Genomic DNA, 22,954 nt, shown 5'->3' with positions numbered 1-22,954 from the left:
AAAAATAATTATTTTTTGGTATAACACTGTATTTCACACTTTCATGCCGATAAGAAACTAACAAAACCACATAGGTAACTACAGGAATGACCGATTACTGCGTATTCGTAAACCCTTCTTTCTTATTACCCTTTTAACCGTCAGCAATTTTTGATCGAGCGTGCTCGTGTCGCCACCGTCAGTAATTGTACCACGCAGAGGAAGGTTGGCATAGTTATGGGAGTTATAAATGTGCTGTAAAAACCAAATCAGATCTTTGACTTACTTATCAGACTGTGGCGAAATGAGCTGGATATGTAATGTCTTATATATCAGACTCTGGCGGTTAAAGGGTTAAGTCTAAAAATCCTGGTCCAGTAATGACGGAGATATGGAGTAACAAACATAAAAAAATAATAACTAAAAACATGTACAACCAAATTGATAACCTCCTTCTTTAAGATTTGGAAGTCGGTTAAAAATTACAACGTTTCGTTTTTCCTAATAAAATAACTAATTAAAGTAATTAAGCATGCAATGTATAATTACTATCATTGCTTGAACTTACGGCCGCGACGTCACGACTTTCGCAAGTAATGATTATTAATAACGTACGAAATTATCATTTGATATTTACCAGTCGCTACGCCAATTCTCGGGATTAGTTGCCAAGCGGACCCCAGGCTCCGTGCCCTGGCCCTATGAGCCGTGGCAGAATGCCGGGATAATGCGAGGAAGATAAATGAGATGATGAAGCAAATTTTATGGATATGTATGTCTGAATTAAATAAATGAATTGAATTAAAAATTGAATTGAATTAAAATTATCAGTGTTAATAAAATAATAACTTGGCAAGCCCAGACGGAGATGGCGGGGCGACTTAGAGTACTTAGACACCTTCATTAATAACTGGCCGGGTAAAGCTCAACAACAGCACCTCTAGCACATCTTGCATCCGCGACTTAGACCGCGACTCGAGTCGCCATTCCCGCGGCTGTCAAATCTGTCGATTTCCGTAGCATAACTTGTACCCGCGACTGCAACAGCCGCGTAGAGAACTCAAAGTCGCGGCGCGACTCGTCAGTGTTACCCGGCGAAATCAAAGTCTAAACAAATCGATATTTGCAAGTGGCAACACTGAATCGGAAACCAGGGATGCGCTAAATCATTCGTTCTTTGGTGGTAAAAAATCTAGTTTTTTGTCGATGGTTAAGTTTTTTCTGTCAAAGTCAAGGAACTTTCAAATTTTGTCAACATTTAATTACGGGAAAAAATATGAAAAAAATTAAGTAATAGAGCCTTATATACTTAATATTGATAATATTTCTTAAAATATATGTTGTTAAAAATTTCTGTTTAATAAACCTTTTAAATAAAATATTTTTGTAAGTATAATTAATGGAATTGCTCTTAGAATTGCTATTATTGGTTTTGTTCCTGTTGTAAATAGTGTTTTTTTTTCAGAATAAGTTCAGCATTATCCTAGAGTTCCTAGACACGATTGATATCCCAGCACCCAAAGAAAAATATTGTTAACAGGAATGTGCCAACGGGACCCGAAGTGGAGAGTCAGGAAAAGAAACACACTAGGCAAGCTTGTAGGTTTCAAACGCGGAGCTGTCCACTTTTCTGAATTAACTAAGATGTGAGAAACGCTTTAGCTTTAAGAACACCACCGAGGAGGTGAACTATTAATAATAACCCTAACGGTTATGGCGTACCTATCTAAGCTGCCGCACTAACTCTCAAATAAGTTTCATATAGTTTTTCTTGTGCCAATATTGGATGGCATATGTGTGTACTGTGTAACAACTGTTTATGATTTGACAAATTGATATGAAAAGCTTATTTCATAGTCTTCGATGAAGTCATGACCATATTTTATTGTTTTGTTTATAAACCAATTTTCTTTCCAGGGTGATATTTAATTGTCCTACGCCGCATGTCGAAGAAAAAGGAAGAGAGAAAATACTTTTCAAGGGTAATAAAGAAGATTCTTACAATTTCTCTATTGCGGTTCTAGATGTTAATATATATTAGGTTTAATAATAAGAAGTCGAATATAGCAAGAATATATAAGGCAAAGCAATATACTATTAATTTAAATATTGTTTTTTTTCTCTCCTGTATTTTTACCTGAAAAGAAACAAAAATAAAGTAGGTAGGTACTAGACATGTGCGCCGCGCCGCCGCGCCGCCGCCGCCGACGATTTTTCCACGCCGCCGCCGCCGATAAATTTGACCGGCGTATAATCGGCGTGGGAAATTTTGATACCTATCGTGTCTTATTCCATGTTGCGTAGTGAGTAGATAGTGTCAGAGGTATAATTTAAAGATCCTTATGCTTTTTCGCTTATTATTTGCCAGTGAAGCATATTAGCATAATTTTTGTTGTTGCGGTGTTAGCTGTGATAACGATTTAGCGTTAATTTAAACAAGATCTTGTTTCTGGATCTCAGGTTATTATTTGATATTTTATCGCACAGCTTTTTTGTACAACGCATTTTGTTTTACATCAATAGTCTCTTTATTGTCAATTTAATCAGTGAACTAAAGTCAAGAAAATAGCAGGTTCATATCCTAGGACATAAACATGCTATTTTTTTCTTAGAATCTCCAGCAAGCTGTAATTGCGTATTTTATGATTTCTCGTATGATTCTGGTGACACGCATGAGAGTCATCAACAAGACATCAATGTCATCATATGATAGATATGATTTGATTTATTTATCACATAATATACAATTTCATTTAAAAATACACACGATCAATTCTTAGTCATTTTATGGTGATTATCAGCTTCTTTTACTTAGTAATATATATTTCAATCAAAATTATAAAAGTCAGGTTAAAGCTTCGTAATAAGCTATACCTAAACAATGATACCTACTTATAGGAACTTAAATCACCAAATATCTTCACTAAGCTAGGAGTAAAGAAAACAAAGTAGACCTTAATATTCTATAAAACGGGACACTCCAAAGACATTCTGTTGAGCGAATCAACCGGCCAGATAAGTTTACTTTCGAAAACGACGATATCTTTAGTCTTACATAGTTTTCTGTTAAACTTCAGTTCAGACATATGTAAAGTATTCATCATTATATCGTAACAAATCCTAAGTGAGGCGACAGCGGCTGGGAAAAGTTAATATAGATTTAAGGCACTTAAAGATTTTTTTGTGTTTTATTTATTATTTTATTTGTATTTCGCTTAAAAGTAAGTAAAAATACTGCCTAAAATGTAGCGTTTTAAAGTATCCTTTTTAATTTAATATTTAAACATACCGTTGGTAACCATTAGGTAGGTATTGGTAATAAATGGTTGCCAAGTGACATGCCGGGATATAATTTTCGGCAATAATTTAGAAAACACACATAATATGCTTTGGATAGCCTAGTAAATACTCAGAAGGCTTTAATGTAGAGTTTCTACAGCCACGTTCTCATGCAGTATCAAAAATTATGCCACGCCGATTTCACGCCGATCACGCCGCCGCCGCCGGTCAAAAAATCATCGGACGCCGCCGCCGATGATTTTGCCATCGGCGCACACCTCTAGTAGGTACCTAGAACTCCTAGAAGCCATGATTAACTCCCCAAGGCCCACTTCATACCTAATGCTGACAGCAACATATTATAGCATGATCGTATCAGGACCTGTCAAACATGAAGTGAAACATGTAGAACACGGGTATGATCTAGAGGAGTTTCAATATGGTAGACCATATGATAACCGTACCTATGCTACGCAGACTATGACATGAGCGTAACGACTACTTCAAAATATTGTTGGTCGGCTCGGTCCAGTCACGGTATGGTGTTGGCAGGGGACGGAATGGTTTAGTGGGTGATGACTGGTAATATTTCATACAAAGCATGATTTTGAGCCGGACATGATCCTGTTATAGCCACGTATTACATCATTCTGTTACAGTACGATGCAGCGGGCATAGGCCACATGTAGGTATGTTTTGTTGAAGTCGAGGAAGGTTCCAAAAGGTACCTAAATAGTAAGAGATTGTTGAAATTAGACATCTAACCGTGATCCTAAATATTACTACTAAGACTATGGCTTACTTAATAAGTTGGATAGTTTGTTTTGTTTTGAACATTTGTACCTACCCACCTCATCGGCTTCGTTTATGTACAAGCAAGCGGGCTCCGTTGTTAGGTTGATGAAAGTTTTGTGTAAGGAAGTCTTAGGATTACTTTTACAAAATTACGAACCTGAATTGAAATTTAAAAATCCTACATATGTACCTATTTACTTAATTGAGTACCTACAAGCTAGCTGTTTGAAATTAAAGTTGTAAACATGATGGGTGTGTTGTGGTACTTGTAGATGTAGGTTGCACCGTGCATAATCGATATACGAGTGCGTAAAGCGCATTTAGTGATTGTTCCATACTTCCTTATTCCTTAGGGCAATAAGTAATTATACAAATTATATTATTACATACTACATGAAACTTGTTTTTAAGTTATAATTATCATGAGTTTAGTTAAAAAAGTACAAGCAAACCACCCGCGAGAGCGAGTCGCGTTATAAAGTCGCGTAGACTTCGACTCGCGGATTGACATAAAGACGAGAGAATATTTTGTCTCTAAATAGGCAGTTGTGCTACGGATTTTAGTTCAAAGTCGCGATCGTTGTCATTTTCTGACAGTGACACCTGATCGCGAGTTTGTCGCGGCTCTCGCGCGTGAGTTGTGCTGCCAACAAGCGACAAGCCGCCAAGTCGCGCCGATCTGTCACTTCTCGCGTCTGTCGCGGCCAGTTGTGCTAGAGGTGCAGGAGTCGTGGAAATCAAGGGGAGAGTGAAACTACGTAGCATGGAAGTACAGTGAAACCTGGTTAAGTGGGACCTGGATAAGTGAGAAACCTCTATAGCTGGGACTCATGGTGCGGTCCCGACACCTTAGCACTGAATTACCTCTGTTACTGAGAAAAAACGAACCTCTATAACTGGGATTCGTTATTGTGATTTTATAGTCACATTTACCTCTATAACTGAGACAGAGAGTGTATTTTACCTCTTTTACTGAGACTATATTTATAAGATTACATTTTCCTAATTGTTTTTTGGAATTTTATAGGGAATTGACTTCTGTATCTGAGAAAACGTCAATCTATGACCTCTCTAACTCGGACTTCATTGAACAATTTCCGTATTCTTAGTAACTCTTAGTCAATCCACAAATTCCGCATTTGCCTAATTGTGTCTAAACAACTTCAAGTTTGATTTAGTTAATTTATGTAAGTAGTTAAAACTATCGAAACGAAAGCTGAAATTTTGATAAGTAACACGAAAAAATAAATTTTCATTTATTAAATTTCATCATCATTCTCTTGCCCTTGTCCCATTCACTTGGGGTCGGCGCAGCATGTCTTAAATTAAATGTGTTTATTAAATTTATAATACGCATTGAAGTCCATATCAAATTTAATTTAATTTTGAAATATATATCCTTTGGAGAATCATTCAAAATTAATTCAAAGAAATATTTAAACAGACTAAAAAAATATTTAGGGACAAGGATTATTTTACCTTATTTATTTTTAAAGATAATTACCACCTCTATAACTGAAATATACTCTATTCTCACCTCTATTAATGGAACCCTCTGTAAATGAGACAGAAATTTATTTGTACCTGGCTAACTGGGAGCCTGGGTAAGTGGAAAACCTCTTTAAGTGAGACAAATTTGCTCGCCCCTTGAGATCTCACTTATCCAGGTTTCACTGTATTAAGAATGGTAAAGTTTATTTCATTCATCGTAACATTCGTAACCTATCTATCTACCTATATGACGTAACTTGAATATTTTCCAAGTAGGTATGTGTGGAATCTGCCCTATGAAATGATAGGCTTAGAAAGTTGTTTTCGGTCATTGTCAAAAAAACTGTCAGCGGTCTTATTACAGAAATCATATAAAAAGTCCTAAAAACATGTTTATACAATAAATCGACGATATATCTTTGCTTTCAGACAAAGGTTTATTAGCAGTGGCGGATTTGCCCTAAGGCACAGTAGGCCCGGGCCTAGGGCGGCAAGATATTTAGGGGCGGCAAAACGTGACAAAAAATTCGCTGATGGTAACAAGAAATAACTCAAAATGTAGTCAATATTATAGGTGCCTTGAAAGGGGCGGCTACAGGGCCAGGGGCCTAGGGCGGCAAAGACTGCAAATCCGCCACTGTTTATTAGATAATTTTTAAGAAAAAAAAACCGATTTCTATGGGGGCCGGTGAAAGATTATTGTAGATGGTACACTATGTAGAAAAGGAGGTAAAACCACCCACTTTTCTACTAGCATTTCGCTTCTGTAAGGGTCGTAGTTCTAGCCTAACCTAACCCAATTCTCTGATAACAGCTCGGTCCTGTGAGGATCGCAGTTCGAACCTAATCAAACCCACTTTTCAAGTAGCATTTCGTTTCTGTAAGGCTCGCAGTTCTAACCTAACCTAACCCTTGTTCGGTTCTGTGAGGGCTTTTGCCCAGCAGAGGGACGCTATAACGGCCTATTAAAAGTAGAATAATAATAACTTTATTAAGTATGTATGTTGATTTATTAAGTATTATAATAAATAAATTGTAAGTATAGGAAGTCTAGGGGATTGTCTAAGGGAGAGATCATATGTGGTCGGAAGTTAAAGTGTGTTAAAGTTGATGTAAGTTTTCAAGATTCCATATGATAATTCACACACTCCATTGTTGTAGCCGCGTCACTGGTCAAGTTTTCCAGATTTCTCATTTTTTATACTTATACTTGTTATATTTATCCAGCCAATCCTCCAAGACTAAAGCCACTCCTCTTTCACCAATCATAATTGACGGAGCATTCGTGTTACCTCGAATTACCTGTGGCATCATAGACGCGTCTATAACCCTTAGACCTGTCACTCCATACACTCTGAGCCTGGGGTCCACCACTGCCGTGGGATCGCCAGCTGGGCCCATCTTACAAGATCCCACAGGATGGTAAGTACTAGATGTATAAGACCGCGCCAAACACTCGAAGTACGAGTCTGTACCCCAAGACAAGTGCTTGCACGCTGGCAGAGGGGTCCTAACGAAGTAAGCACCTCTAGATCTAAAAGCATGAGTGCTTTCCAAAGCCAAAACCCTTTTCACACCTTTAATTAGTACTTCTAAATCTTGTGGATCACTTAAATATCCAGACCATATTAAAGGATGTCCGTAAGGATCACTCGCGTTGAGGAGCAATCTACCTCTGCTCTTTGCAACATTGTTCATGACCCTTGGAATGACTCCATTATAAAACGCCGTCGGGAAGATAGCCAAACTCTCGTAATCAGTAGGTTCTCTGACATATTCTTCCCAGTTCACATTGTTAACTTGTACTTGGATATCGGGAGCCGGCAAGCCAGGTTCTGTCAGATAAAAAGATATACTGTTCACTGGGCCGTTGCCTGACAATGGACCCCTTTTGACTTCCATCTGCTTGTACTCTAATATATTTTCAATTATCTCTTCTTGGCTGACAGTGGTTGCGGTTTTATTTGACAATGCAACAACAAGACCGTTGAAAGTGACGTGATCATGCAGGTTTTCTCCAACCGGTAAATTTGAGATCACTGGTATATTTAGATCATTCAAGTGTCCTTTAGGTCCGATTCCAGAAAGCATTAGCAGTTTTGGAGAATTTATAGATCCGGCACTCACGATAACTTCCTTAGTTGCATAAGCTGTGAAAAACTGACCGTTTTTTATGTATTGTACGCCAGAAGCTCTTTTATTTTCATCATATAGTATTTTGACAACTTCGGCTTCTGGTCTGACAGTAAGATTCTTCCTTTTATATCTGATGGGTCTGATAAACTCCCTGTTAGTGGAAGCTCTCTGTCCCTGTTCTGAGGTGGCTTGGGCCTGTAAAGTTCCATACTGTCGGGCGGAATTACAGTCATTAATTGGCAGCCCGTTCTCGTTGAAAGCCTCGGTCATCATAATAGCGGGATCGCCTACGTAGGGAAAGAATGACACGGTTTGATCGCCATTGACGCCGTGATATGCTCGATCTAACACTTCTATGTTTAGATTCCTTTCAGATTTCTTGAAGTATGGTAATACCTGTAGAACAAAAACTACGTCATTATTATCCCACAATAGCATTTTCATCCCATTTTGAGTTCAAATTTTTCTCGTTCAAATATTAGAACATCTATTGAATAATGAATATTCACTAATATTTGTGAATTGCAACTTTAACTACAGATAACAAACCTTTAATTACATTATGACGATTAATTGGATTTAGGCGTAGGTAATATCTTATGGCTTGGAGAAAATTATAACGACGGGAAAAGTTAAAGACTCTTACAGCATACCCCCCAAAAGCCATAGAAACTTCGACCTTGCATTTATACAAGGCATCTGCATATTAATAAGAGGTCATATTTTCATGGCCATTGAGGGAACGATTTAATAGTGCTAATGATGGGATGGTTTACTAAAGTAGTTATTAATTTATGTAATGGGATTACACACCTCATTGTAGCTCCAGCCCGGGTTACCGCGCGCCGCCCAATCATCATAGTCAATTTTATTGCCGCGGACATACACGAACGAATTGATGGAACTTGAACCACCCATCAGTTTTCCCCTGAAACAGGTGGTTAACTGCTATCAATAAAGTTCTCGAATATCCACGAAACAATTTCAAACTTTTTAAGTTTTTTCAAGCTTGATAGGTACAGGTCAAGCGTGTGATGTGATGATCAAAGGTAGAAATTATGTGAGAGAGAAGTTGAGTTGAGATGTAAGTGAAAGTCATGGTAATGATGACGGGAAATAGTCTTATGGAGGGCGAGGATAGCGAGATTTAGCAGATAGGATGAGAAAATTTTACAACTTGCCTTGGCCAACTGCATTGCTGGTTCGGGAAGGCCAGGCAGGCGACATTGCTAGGCATGGTTCTGTACTGCCAGTCCAAGTTTGAGTTGAGGAGCGCCGTGGACAACGCAGGCACGGATGTTATCTCGGGTTCTTCCGGACCAGCTTCTAGGAGCAGCACCTGAACAGTTTGGGCGTCTATTAAATGTCGTCATTATTTCGTAGAAGATAAGGAGGATATCTGAGCTGCCTATGAAGCCGATGGTTCTGGGTTCGAATCCCAGTAAGGACATTTATTTGTGTTATGAGTACACACATATTTGTTCCTGAGTCATGGGTGTTTTCTATGTATTTAAGTAGTTGTATAGCTATTATTTGCACGAATGCGCTAAACGTGCAGCCGTCAGGGAGGAGTGGAGGCGAGCCGTCAAACGTGTCACAAAGGGAGACTTCCAATGATGACCACGACCGCTCTGTCAAGTGTCCCGATCAAGAAGAAGATAGCTATTATACATATCGTTGTCTAAGTACATATAACACAAACCTTCTTAAGCTTACAGATTCAGATTTAGATTCAGATATTTATTAATAAAATTTAGTAATTTACATGTCATTTTACAATAGTATAAATAATTAAATTACATTAAATTATTACTAATTAATTAATTTATATACGTTTTACACGTGTAGGTACGTAGTACGTACCTATCTGATTTTTTTATGTGGTTGGGTTGGCTGCCCTACTGACAAAGTCGTCAACGGTATAACACGCCAGTTCAGTTAAAAGTGCTCTGAGTTTTTTATCGAATGTTACTATACGGCTTAGTCAATTTGTGTAATAATTAATGTCCTATAATATTTATTTATCTATCATTTGTAAGCGGCTCAGGAGTTTATTTATTTAATCTTTATTGCACATAGAAAAAACACATTGTACAAAAGGCGAACTTAATGCCATAAGGCATTCTCTACCAGTCAACCTTTACCAATGTGCTTATTATAATGTGGCGCGGCTTCTGAAATGATGGTGTCCGCAGATCTGTTCCAAGCAAGATCTAAGAGACGCGGCGTTCTCACCTTCTGGTTACGCAAAAATTTTAAACATGAAATTAATCATCGACACAAGAACGAAATATTCTCATGTAATATTTGTCTAATTTTATGTTAAAATTGATGCACAACAAGTTTTATTTAACGGTAATACCAAATAAGCGATATTACATCAGTTAGCTGTAGCAGGCCCCGTAGCCAACATGCCAGTCGCTAACGCTTCGTAACGAACGAAACGCAACTGTCACTGTCACACTAATATGGAAGAGTGATAGAGAGAAACAAAGCGATTCGACGGCGAAGCGCAAGCGATCGTCACCTTGGCTAGGCCGCCTGATTTGCTTTCGTGGCCACTTGACGATTGACGAAGCCTGCGTTGCTGAGTGGTCGCTAATCACAAACTTTCTATGGAATTGGAAAAAAAAGAAATCAGTTAAGCATAACCTACTTACCTTCCATTCTTGAATTGCACTGAGTCTATTAGCAACGACGCATCCAGCGGCCCCAGCTCCTACAACGATGAAGTCATAGGTTTCTGAAATAAGAGGATATTTATAATGCATAATGTAACTGTAAAAGGTAAATGATATTCTGGATTCACCGATCCAACTACTTGTACTTCAGCACAACACCAAAGCGGCTAACTATGCCGAAAAAAATGCGCAGAGTCTCAAGCGTCCTAAAAATGCGACGAGTCCCAAGTTAGATTCCAGAGTGCTCCTGATATCCATATCTCATAGGAATTCGTGGCCATTCTATGACAGAGTTTTATAGGCCTGTAGCCTATTAATCAGTTGCACTTAATAAAAATTTGTTTAAAAGCAAATATGTATGTACAGCCGGACTGAACGGTTAGGTTACTAACAAGCTATAGTCTGTTCGAGGTACGGAAAACGGTGAAAAATATAGATAATACTCCTAAAAATACGTGTGATACCTAATTAGATTCGTAATGATATCTAGAAAAATGTATTCGAAGCGTGTATTAGCATACAAAAAATTACAAAAGTTATTAACAAAAAAAGGGAGAAAAAAGTAGATTTGTCTTCTTTCCCAAATATCTCATAAAGTATTAATATTTAAGAAACCAAAATTAATATTATAAAGGAGGGGGATATTTCCAATCAAACGTTCCTTACTTGCAGAACTGTATCTCCATTATTTATACATTTTTCCCAAGGCTGAACACAGCCCTCCGCGCCTCATTTTCGAGAAACGCGCGCGGCGTGAAAAAACCATTACGTAACATTAAATATGATTTTAAAGATATTAAATATTGATTGAAAAATTTAAAAACAATATGGTGTATTTAAAACATGTCAACAAATGTACTACGTCTATAAATTTATCTTAAAGTCCTTTTTTCAATGAGTTATGCAATTGTTAATAAACAAAATTTTCTCGAAATTCCTTCTTTATTGAAAACGAAAATAAAATGTATAAATAACTATTGTAAAATTTTGTCGCTTTCTAGAGCCCTTCTCATGTACATGCTTAATAAGATCACGTTATAAAAGTTTTAATAAAGTTAATAGTTTGCTTAAAATATTTTAGAATAACATATAAAATTGACGTAAAACGAAAAATCACGGTAAAATTGTAAAATATAAAACAATATTATAACAAAACTATTAATTTTTTCAGAACTTTTATAGCGTGATCTTATTAAGCATCTCTCTCTAAAAAGCTCTAGAAAGTGACAAAATTCTACAATAGTTATTTATAAAAAAAATTTTCATTTTCACTGAAGAAGGAATTTCGAGGAAATTTTGTTCATTAACAATTGCCTAACTTGTTGAAAAAATAACTTTAAGATAAATTTCTACAAGTATTACATTTGTTGACATATTTTAAATATACCATTTTTTTTTAAAATTTTCAATGAATATTTAATACCTTTAAAATTATATTTAATGTCACGTAATCGCTTTTTCACGCCGCGCGAGTTTCCCGAAAACGAGGCGCGGAGGGCTGTGTTCAGCGTTGAAAAAGAAGTATAAATAATGGAAATACAGTTCTGCAAGTATGGAATGTTTGATTGGAAATATCCTCCTCTTTTATAATTTTAATTTTGGTTTCTTAAATATTAATACTTTTTGAGATATTTGGGAAATAAGACAAATCTACTTTTATCTCCCTTTTTTTATTAATAACTTTTGTAATTTTTTGTGTGCAAATACACGCTTCGAATACATTTTTCTAGACATCATTACGAATCTAATGAGGTATCACACGTATTTTTAGGAGTATTATCTATATTTTTCACCGTTTTCCGTACCTCGAACAGACTACTAGTAAACTTCAACAAGTGCAGTGAACCAAACAACTAGTTGAGGTACACGAGCGCAAAAGGGGTACATGTGGTCAAATTTGCGCAGGTACGTCGGGCACAACTGGTCGAGGCTACCATAGGTCTACAGGATTAAAATAGATTTGAAGCTATAACAAATCACTTACCTGCGTCTACAGGCTCAGGGGCACGATCCGGCGCCGAGCCAAACAGTTTCACCAACAAATTGAGGTACACGAGAGCAAAAGGGGTACACGCGGTGAGATTTGTCTGTGCCGGGCATTGTTGAGCGATGTTTGGCGGCTGCCATACAGTGTCCACCATATTCGAACTGCGATTTTTGTAGATAAGTTTCAGTCAATATTTAATTAGATATACAATGCAGATGATTCCTGTTCATACCTATTTAAATAAGTAAATTTTATAGAATAGACAAAAAACATTTCTTATATAACAATAGTACTGCAAAGTAAACATACCCACTTAATATAAGAAATAAAAATAAAAGAAGTTTCAGAAAAGAACGTAGGTACTATCACTAATACTTTTGGATTATTTCTTCTTAGAATACAAAATTTATGAGTTTTATTGTACATATAGAAAATGTCACTGGAAAGCATTAACGAATTTCTCAAAAAATCTTACTTGTATAGAGCAGAGGTGGCAGAGAAAGCGGCGCGTGCTGCCCACAGAGGTGATGATCACTGTCAGGATCTTACTATTAAGAGACAGTTTGCTTGGCTTAATAAATACTGAGCTAAATATTATTATTTATTATTATATTATATAGATACGGTAGTGTGTCCAGCCAAGTTCGAAGAAAAAGAATTATTTTTTGGTATAACGCTGTATTTCACACTTTGCAGGTAAGAAACGAATATATGTATTATACTCGTATATTACATAACTACAGGAATGACCGATTACTGCGTATTCTAAACCCTTCTTCCTTTTTAAGTCTAAAATTCATGTGAGATAGAAATCTTATGACATGTATTTTTACTTCACACAAGCATATTCAATTACTAATTTCCATTCGTGCTGCCTTTTAAGTTATTGTAAAAATTGGAAATTGACGGCCAAGTCTGGATGTAGTGTGTGTAGGTACTGTGTAGCCTACATGCTACTTGTTGACCAATGACCAACAACGGTCTCACATTGTGGGTGACACGGTTTTTTGATATTTATTATTTTCCGTGATAAACAAGAGATAAAAGATTAAAATGTAAAGTGGGATGGTTTGCATACTTTGTAAACAGAAATAAGTTATAAAATATACTTGTAGAAAAGTACTCTCAAAGTAGGCTTATTGATATTTACTTATCTACTAAGGCAGTGAAACAAAACTTCGCTCAAATGTTAGAAAAGCAATAAATTCCAGTAATAAAATATAACCCTAAAAATAACAGGCAACCAAGGCTTTCTGAATTCGCTTGGAAAAATTCATTAATCTTCAAAACCTCGTAACTCCATCAAAAACCCCAATGTAATATCGACCTTAGGTTATTTTTGATATGGTTTATATTTCCATAAAAGGTGTCTAGATACTTAAGAAGGCTGCAAGTGAATTTTCGAGATTGGTAAACATAGCAACGTCAAGAGCGTTCCGCGCGGTCCATTTGGTTATTTACTTAGACTCTTAGAGAAATGTTAAAGAATAATAAATACAGTATGCGCCTTTCAAGGCCTATAATGTCAGTCATATTGCTGACGAAATTGAAAATAGGCTTCAAACAACATAAAGAGACCGCCATTTGTACATAATTGTATATCTTTGTGCAATAAAGTTTAAATAAACAAAAGGGAAATAGCAAACATTTCAATTTTTTTAGGGGCATAATACTTACGTCAAATTGTTCTGAAAGCCCAGAGTTACAAATGCCAACAAGTCTAATTGTATTATTGTCCTAATGTTAGGAAGTCTAGGTGTTGTAAATGTATGCCTTCCCGATCATAAAGTTAACTGATATGAATACGATTCCGATATCCGAAGTCAGGTTCACGTTCAAATTGGTCCGTTATACGTATTTTTACACATTATTATTTACGAAAACGGGACTTAATCGCGTATACTAAATTAAATTATATGCGATTAAGCCCCGTTTTAATAAATAATGATATACTTGCTATCGCTATCTCTATTGCTCGTGTGGTGGAAAAGATGCTTCCTTGGTATGACTTTGACATCAAAACTCATAAATTAAGATCTCAAACTACTTCTTCCTAGATCGCATTTCCTTTATCGCAATTGCTTTCCTTTAGTCCCATTTTCATAATTAATAATTGCTCGCTATGGTTAACACTATTACTCGTGTAGTTAAAATGCTTTACTCGTAGCATTTTCAAATCAAACCTAATAAATTAAGATCTTTAATTTTATCATTATGAGGTTCTCCTAAATAATGTCATACGGCCCGATTCGAATTTTAAGATAAGTCAAATATTACGTTTAGATACGATATGCATGAGATAAAGTGACGTTTATTCAAAAAATAACGTCACATCTTATTCATATCGTATCTAAACGTAATGTTAAAGTTCGAATCGGGCCAAATACTCATAGAATAATAAGTAGAGCAAAGAAATAAACAAGTATAACAAGATAATACGTGGCCGCGGCAAGGTGCAACGAATTTACGTGCAATTGATACGTGTCCTTTAACGGCATCGTAAACTTTTATAACTCTTCCGCTAATGTAATGTGTACAGGGTGATATACTACACACAAAAAAAGGTGTTATACTGGTTTAAAACATCAGGATTTTACTCATTATTGTTTACTAACACGGGACCTAATCGAGTAGAATTAAGTTTTTAAATTTACCTCCGACGTTCCGAGGACGGCGGCGTTGTTCCTTGGTCTCAGAGAAGACTCCACCTCCCACTTTTGCAACACTTTTAAATTAATTTTTTTTTGAATCCAATTATACACAATTAAGTCCCGTTTTTAGGGTTCCGTACCCAAAGGGTAAAACGGACGGAATAGGGTCCTATTACTAAGACTTCGCTGTCCGTCCATCCGTCCGTCTGTCACCAGGCTGTATCTCACGAACCGTGATAGCTAGACAGTTGAAATTTTCACAGATGATGTATTTCTGTTGCCGCTATAACAACAAATACTAAAAACAGAATAAAATAAAGATTTGACTGGGGCTCCCATACAACAAACGTGATTTTTGACCAAAGTTAAGCAACGTCGGGAGTTGTCAGTACTTGGATGGGTGACCGTTTTTTTTTTGCTATTTTTTTGTTTTTTTTTTTGAATTATGGTACGGAACCCTTCGTGCACGAGTCCGACTCGCACTTGCCCGGTTTTTTTGTAACCATACAAGACTGTATCGAAGGTTTAAGTTTTAGTTATGAATTGGAAATATACAATAGGTAGAGCACTATTATTATTGACAATATGTTGAATCAACTCATTTTATGTGATTAGTTATATCACCAAAAGTAATAAGTACCTAGTTTGAAAATGTTAAGAATGTTTTTCGTAAGTGGGTCATTCTAAATAAAATGTCTCCGGTCTAATTGCCGCGACCCATATAAAATGTATGAAAAGATTCGTGGCAATTAGACGCAATTGTAGCCAAATTCTCAGATAATGACCCAAGTATACCTAAAGCAAACATCGTTAGCCTCCAATATTTGGCTAATGCCCTCTCTTTTGTAAAGGCACTTCCTGAGTGCAAAGGCATATTTTCGCCAATATTGCATATTCCTGGTTCAATCTTGTTTTTAATATTCCAAGCTCGGGAAGTATTTTTGGTGCTATATTTTATTAATTTCATATTGTATTTGGTCTTATTTTACTCACCTGTCCTTATTGGTTTTTAAACGCAGGAGATGTGAATGAAAACGTCTGTATAGTGTGCCCTACCGTAGAGTTAAAATTAATGAAACTGTTTGAAAGAAGTGTTAATCGATTCGTCTACTTAAATAGGCCGGGTAATATGTTACTTTTTTAATCGATATATAAATACAAATTGCAAGAGACACAACATTAATTTTTTTGCTAGTCAGCCTTAAGGGCTGTTTCACAAGTCAATATAGAGACTTACATTGACATGATTGCGTAGATTTACAACTAGAACAGCTAAGCAAATATAATTGGCGAATTATTGACAGTTTGAACACAATTGAATACACTGACACAAACTCAACCAATAAAATATAAGAAACAAAATAATATTTTTCTCAAACATACTCCGAAATGTATGCGTTAATGTCACGAAATTAAGACATGAAGTTGCTCTTTTATGGCTCCTTACATTACTTCTTGACCTAGGCCAAGAAGTAATGTAGGGAGTTAGTATGAAACGTACATTATTGTCCGCTGCTCTAACTTTTTAAATGCTCACTAAGATTAGACTGACAAAGGAAATATTACATACAGCCAACGACCACTCTCTATGTGCATACTTGCGACATGAAAATTAAAAAAAAAAACAAAATTCTATGGTACTATAATTTATAAGCGGTTAAACATGGTGCTCGAATTGCTTTTTCAAATGTTTAGTTGAAAAAATAAAAAAGGCGGCAATTTTTTTTTATTTATTCTCGTTCGTCCCGGTTGTTATATCACCATAAATTTAAATTACATCAAGTGACGAGAGCGATAAGGAAATTATGGACTGTACTCCGCCTAATTTAAGAGAGGAAGCCAACTTAGCTATGCGTAATATGCTACCGGAAAAAAGCAAACGCACTTATTTACTTGATTACTTAGTAGTTATTTTAATTATAATTATGTTCTTACATTGTTTGAGAAAATCACTATACAATCCTTGGCCGGAACAGGGATTGCAAGACTCGCTTTATGCGGCCTCGTCTACGACTCGGCCGTCCACCGCAATCTCATCCTGCAATCCCTTACTTCACGGCCTCTGCAGTAATGTACTATAATTATAAGCTACTTACATTCCTGGAATAAAATCATATTACTGTTAATGAAAGCCATTAAAGGAGAATCCCGTAGCGGCATGACCTAACTGAACTAAAATATTCATTATACTATACCACGATTTAGACAACTATAACTATAACTAGACATATAGATTTTTGTAGCACGAAGGAGGCAACGCTAGTGACTTCCTTCCGATATTTAATTTATATAATTATAATACCTATGATATTTTATATGTAGATAAGCCATACTTCCTAAGCCATACTTTATAAGCCATATTTCGCTTGATATGTTAGTACATATCAAGCGAAAAAAATGATGCCAACCAATGCTGCCAACGACACGGCAGCATTGGTTACAATTTGTTTATAACTTCATACGCAAATGCGTAAAAGAGACGGCACAATTAAAAGAATACCTAAGTAAAAAAGAGACGGCTAGTGTTTGTCACTTGCGCGTGAATTTGGTAAATCAGTGATACCACCATAACACGACGACAAACAGTGAATATGGCGCGAAGCGTAAAACTTATTAAGAAAAAAAAATCAAAGACTAAGATGTTTGACAGAAAGTGCAAATCATTTTAATGCAGTTTTATGTAGTAATGTACTCGCTACCGAAGTAAAAAGTTTTCATATTTAGTTATGTAAATAAAAGATATTATATTATACTCTTTATTCATCATTTTTCTTATACTATAGAAACATTTTGACAAAAAGCAAACTCAATAACAACAGAATCCTTTATTTTACTAACAATTTTATGTTATTAATAATTGTTACTGTGTGAGAAAATGAAATGCCTGACAATAAATACTAATTTTGTAGTAATCTTTGTATAAACAGCAATATACCTATTTACTTAATTGACGCGACCCGGACAATAATATGGCCAATAATAATCTTTAATTTGCCAATTGTTGTACTTAAATACAAGAAAAAATGCGTTCAAGTAAAAAAATTCAATATTAAAGTTGAAATTTAAGTATATTTCTTTTATTTGTACGACAAGCACCAAACAATGAATGCAACTTACCATGACGCGTCTGCTATGATAATCTATGTACGCAGTTGGTGCGTCCTTGTCATTCTCGCTGATGAGAACATAAACTTATCTCGTTCTGTCAGCCGGCGAAAATGGCGGCTGGGTTTATTTAATTCAAGATTAAACCGAAGAAAAACGGGTTATTTCAGCTTTTACTTACCAATGATATGTGACGCCGTCAATTTTTTTGCGCTTCCGCGGATAATTTGAGCATTTCAACATAACGCAGGTCCGCATTTTGTTGCTTAATACACGTTATTTGTGGAAAAGTATTAACTGGTGTACACTTCGCGCTTGCGTCAGGCAGACTGAGACAAACTCGTACACATGACACGAGGTGAGTGCTTCAATTTTGGAACGTGTTCATCTACATATAAAATATCATAGTATAATACCTATAAGTTTTGTCTACAAAGGCCACATTTGGAAATAAGTGAACAAGAATAAACTATCGGAAGTAAGTAGCATTGCCTCGCTCGTGCTAGATAAACCTTTATGTCTAACTATAACACTAATTTTACAACAATCAAATACACACAAACATGGGTACTGGAATCAGTAAAACAACTCAAAAAATAAAGTTTATAAGAACAAAACATTTTTTCCCTTTGAATATTAAATAATAAACTACAATCCCGAGGTAAAATCCTATAGTAGTTAATGAAGCCCATTAAAGGAGCACCCCGTAGCAGGACACGCTCTATAAAACGCTCGTAATGAAATTGGATCGCGTTTTTTTACTCTAACGATCGGAGCGTCTTCCTTTAGTACATTACGAATACACTTAAGGCATGAGCGACAGCGGGATTGTTTATAAATTTTATAATAAATAACAAGGACAAAGGGAAGTCGTGATCAAATATTTTACTCCTAATAGAGCCCTCGCAGAAGAGTTTTATTTAAACATCAGGTTTATTTAGGTATCAATCATTTTAAAAACAGTATGCAATTAAAAAATCTTACAATCTACTTACATAATTACAAATACCTTAACCTACACTAACAAACACAAAAACTATTCACAAAATTCGCCCCGCGCCTCTCCAGATGCAAAGTTATATTATACTTTTGAAATTTGTTAGGGAATAGAACTAGTATTCGAAATCAAAACTGACTGGAACTACAAAATATATGGTCAGGCAGGCGCCTTTCATCTCTTGGTTAACAATCTACTATTTAAGCCTGTTAACCCGCGTAGCGCTGGTCACTTGCACCAGCGCACAACCTGTCCGATAGCTATTTGGTTAGAATCTAACTGATTTTACAAATATTTACATTTAAATGCATTTTATAGTGCAGACCGCTATTGCATTGGATGCGTATTGAGTAGATCCAATCCAATCTTGGTAATCAGAATGTTGCTTGTGCGTTGAGACGAATGTTTAAACCATTCGGTTCACTTTTCATACTTTATGTGTCCGTTTTATGTCTATCCATAGGTACTTTAAGGGGCCTACCGCGAACTACGTTCTACGTGTTGCCTCTCTATCACACTTGTAAATTCGTACGTAAGTGTGACAGGAAGACAACACGTCGAAAGTGGGTCGCGGTAGGCCCTCTGTTCGCCGGACGATTTCAGCCTGTCAGTTGTTCGGAGCTGTCAAAGTTTGCGTTTAACTGACATGCTGATATCGTCCGGCGAACTGGTAATCAGTGGGCCCCTTTAATTAGGAAAGCCTCACAAAAATGACTAAAGAGATAACTAGATAAGATTAATTTTACGGTTCAAGCCACATATTATTCGTTATTCATGCAAAATTTTCAAACAAATATTTAAATTATTTTAATAGTATATGACTCACCACAGTTCAAATTAGGTAATAGGGTAACCCAATTCTTTTTTTCAAAAAAGTGACGAAATCCTAACATTAGGTATCAAAGATCGACACGCTACACTTTCGACCTCGCCCAGTATTTGAAATATTACCAGTTACTTCACAATTCAATGACTGATCCACTCGAAAGCCAAGAGAGCTGTACAATTGTACATAAGCCGATAATCTGTTTGTCTGTTAAGCCCCATCGGATCATTGGGCTGAGCCCACTCCGATATTTAACAGACCTGTTGATTGAGACTTTTTAAGTGCATCGGGTTTTAGTTTCTAATTAAAAACACGCAAATAAATAGAAACCTATGTATGTAATGAGGGCTCCTCATTAATGATAGTGAAAGTAATAGTACATTACGATACAACAACAAGTGCGAAAAATAGGAAATTCGAGTGGCGATAAATTAAAATACGACCGAAGGTAGTGTTTTACGAGTAAATGGACACGAGTTGCGAATCATCAATGCGCATATTATGTATCGTACAACGTTTTACAGTACATATGGCTCATAAAACTTTCGACATACGCACGTAAAGTGCTGTTTCTCTACTTTTCTACTGACGAAGTTGACTTGCCAGAGTATAAATAGATACATTAATAAAACTCCAGTAAAAGTTTTAGTTTTTTAACCTATGACCGTAAATTTGTATCATTAGTTTAATAAAAAGTCCACGTAACTATTACACTAATATTTTATTAAATAAACTTCCAAAATTCACTCGAATTAACCCCACGCTGTCAAACTAGGTCGTTAAGTCAGCCAAGTTTGATTGTTTAATAATGAATGGACAGAGGCCAGGCCAAGTTGGTGATTATCGGGCAATTAGGTAGCTGGGGACTTGGTCAAGTTTGGGGATTTGACGGTTGACTTTGAATACTTTAATTGGTTTAGAAATAGGGCTTCGAGAAACGGGTAGAAACATGACAACGGCCTGATTCGAACTTTGAGATACGTCTAAATACAATATGGATAAGATATTTCATATACACCAGTCAGTGTGAACAATCTTAGAGTTAGTATCTAAATAAGGGAACATACCCATATTATAGTGCGACAAAAAATATTAGAAATTAAATAAATAAAACTAAAAAAATCATACTAAATTTGTTGCCATGTTTAAGTTGTTTAAGCATTTTACGTCCTAAATGTGACGTAGAAAGTGGTGCCCTCAATAATTTTCTATAATTTCTTGTCGGACTATGTATACGTAAACATTTTTTTATATTTTTTTATGAATATTCAAATACAAGTAGGTACACCACAAACGAAGGAATTAATATTAAATAAATAAATATTATTTGACATTCACAGATTGACTAAGTCCGACAGTAAGCCCAAGAAGGCTTGTGTTGTGGGTACACAGACAACGATATATATAATATATAAATACTTAAATACATAGAAAACAACCATGACTCAGGAATAAATATCGGTGTCATCAGACAAATAAATGCCCTTACTGGGATTCGAACCCAGGACCATCGGCTTCACAGGCAGGGTCACTACCCACTAGGCCAGACCGGTCGTCAAAAATATCAATATTGATTAATTAAGTAGTTACACGCTTTAGCACGTTAATGGACTCTTTTATTTACAAAGATATTCTGCTATTTTCACCACAAATGCTGGCGCAGATGGCCGCATGAATTTGACATTCAAATGGAATCTATTATGAACCGGGCGCGACCGTTTCTAGCAATCGGATCAATGTAAACGGTGCATTTTGGTCGGAAGTACCCATTTCTGACCCACTTAAGTGGATACCTGACCCACTTATAAGATCAAGTAAGGATAAGAAGTGAGGAGGAAGTACTTAAATAATATCTACGCTTAGGGTTGCCATATGGAAGAATTAAATGTCCTGATAAAAATCCGGACATCATCCCAAAAATCCGGACATTTCTTGTAGGAGAGATTTGGCGTAGCTTGAACGACGCCCCGGCGCGGCGGCGCCCTGCTGCTCTCTGCGGTGTACTGTATCGTGGATCTACTTTTCCCTTTCCCTTCGCCCGATCCTGTAGGCCCCTCCTTGGGCGCGTATTTTATTTTTATAAGGTCATACCTAAAAATCCGGACACATGCCAAGTCCGGCCGCAATCCGGACAAAGGGTCAAAAATCCGGACATGTCCGGACAAATCCGGACGTATGGCAACCCTATCTACGCTAGACTCTTTACTTAATAGGTACCTATCTATTCTCATAGGAGTCATAGGTCAAAGCCGCAAAGGTGGTATCAAACGTAAGTACACGAAAGTTAGATTTCTTTCTGAACCTACTCGTTTATCTTAAAGTAGGAAAGCCGGTGGAAATTTAGTTATTTATGGACGCATTGTGTTGTTAAAAATTGCGATCTGAAAAAATACTATCATGATTTCAGTGAGTAAAATTACTGGAACTCAATTTCATAAATATAGTTTTATACCAGTTTCAATGCATTCATAATTAGATTATTATTTTTTTGATTAAATTAAATTGAAGAATGAGTTAAACTTGACAAGGTTGTATGCAACTCCAGAGCTTGAACACCCACGCAATTATACCTTAAACGGAAATCATATTATAATAGATAATTAAAAATTTCACTTACCAAAAAAGAAAACGTCAATTTCAATTTACTTCTGCGTCATCAGATTTTAGATCAACTTTCCAAATAAAGCCACCGAATCATGATTTAAAAAATGTCAAAACATTTCATATTTTAAAGCCCTACGTGTCGTTTTAGGCTTAAAATAAAGGAGATCACGGTTTTTTCGTTAATCCGGTTCTCGGTTCCAAACAATTAAAGCTAGCCGCTTATCCCAACGACTTGCGGTAGCGTCGGACGAAAACGAAACTAAAATTTGGTATATAGTCGCGGACGATCTAGAACGCAAAATGACTAGATTGACTAGTGTAATATTTTGCCTATATCCCTTTTAGTCTAGGTACATTGCGAACGGTCTAGAACGCAAAATGACCACTTCTTTATATCACTAGGTTAGGTTAGGTTCGTTATTT

At 36.2% G+C, this 22,954-nt stretch overlaps 1 protein-coding gene across 1 annotated transcript; it reads right to left on the bottom strand.

Moving 5' to 3' along the window:
- Window positions 1-6,735: 6,735 nt before the first annotated feature.
- LOC134679351 (glucose dehydrogenase [FAD, quinone]-like) lies at window positions 6,736-12,855 on the bottom strand. Its single transcript, XM_063538256.1, has 6 exons — window positions 12,824-12,855; window positions 12,346-12,509; window positions 10,341-10,423; window positions 8,862-9,019; window positions 8,494-8,608; window positions 6,736-8,076 (listed from the first exon to the last, which is right to left on the bottom strand). Exons 2-6 carry the CDS (start codon window positions 12,500-12,502, stop codon window positions 6,736-6,738), a joined length of 1,854 nt encoding a protein of 617 aa, XP_063394326.1. The 5' UTR covers window positions 12,503-12,509; window positions 12,824-12,855.
- Between the last annotated feature and the right edge of the window lie 10,099 nt (window positions 12,856-22,954).

This window comes from Cydia fagiglandana, chromosome 2, assembly GCF_963556715.1.
Source record: "Cydia fagiglandana chromosome 2, ilCydFagi1.1, whole genome shotgun sequence".
In the NCBI taxonomy this organism is placed as follows: domain Eukaryota; kingdom Metazoa; phylum Arthropoda; class Insecta; order Lepidoptera; family Tortricidae; genus Cydia; species Cydia fagiglandana.
The sequence above is the reverse complement of the archived record's forward strand: the minus strand, read 5'-3'. Positions and strand labels throughout refer to the sequence as shown.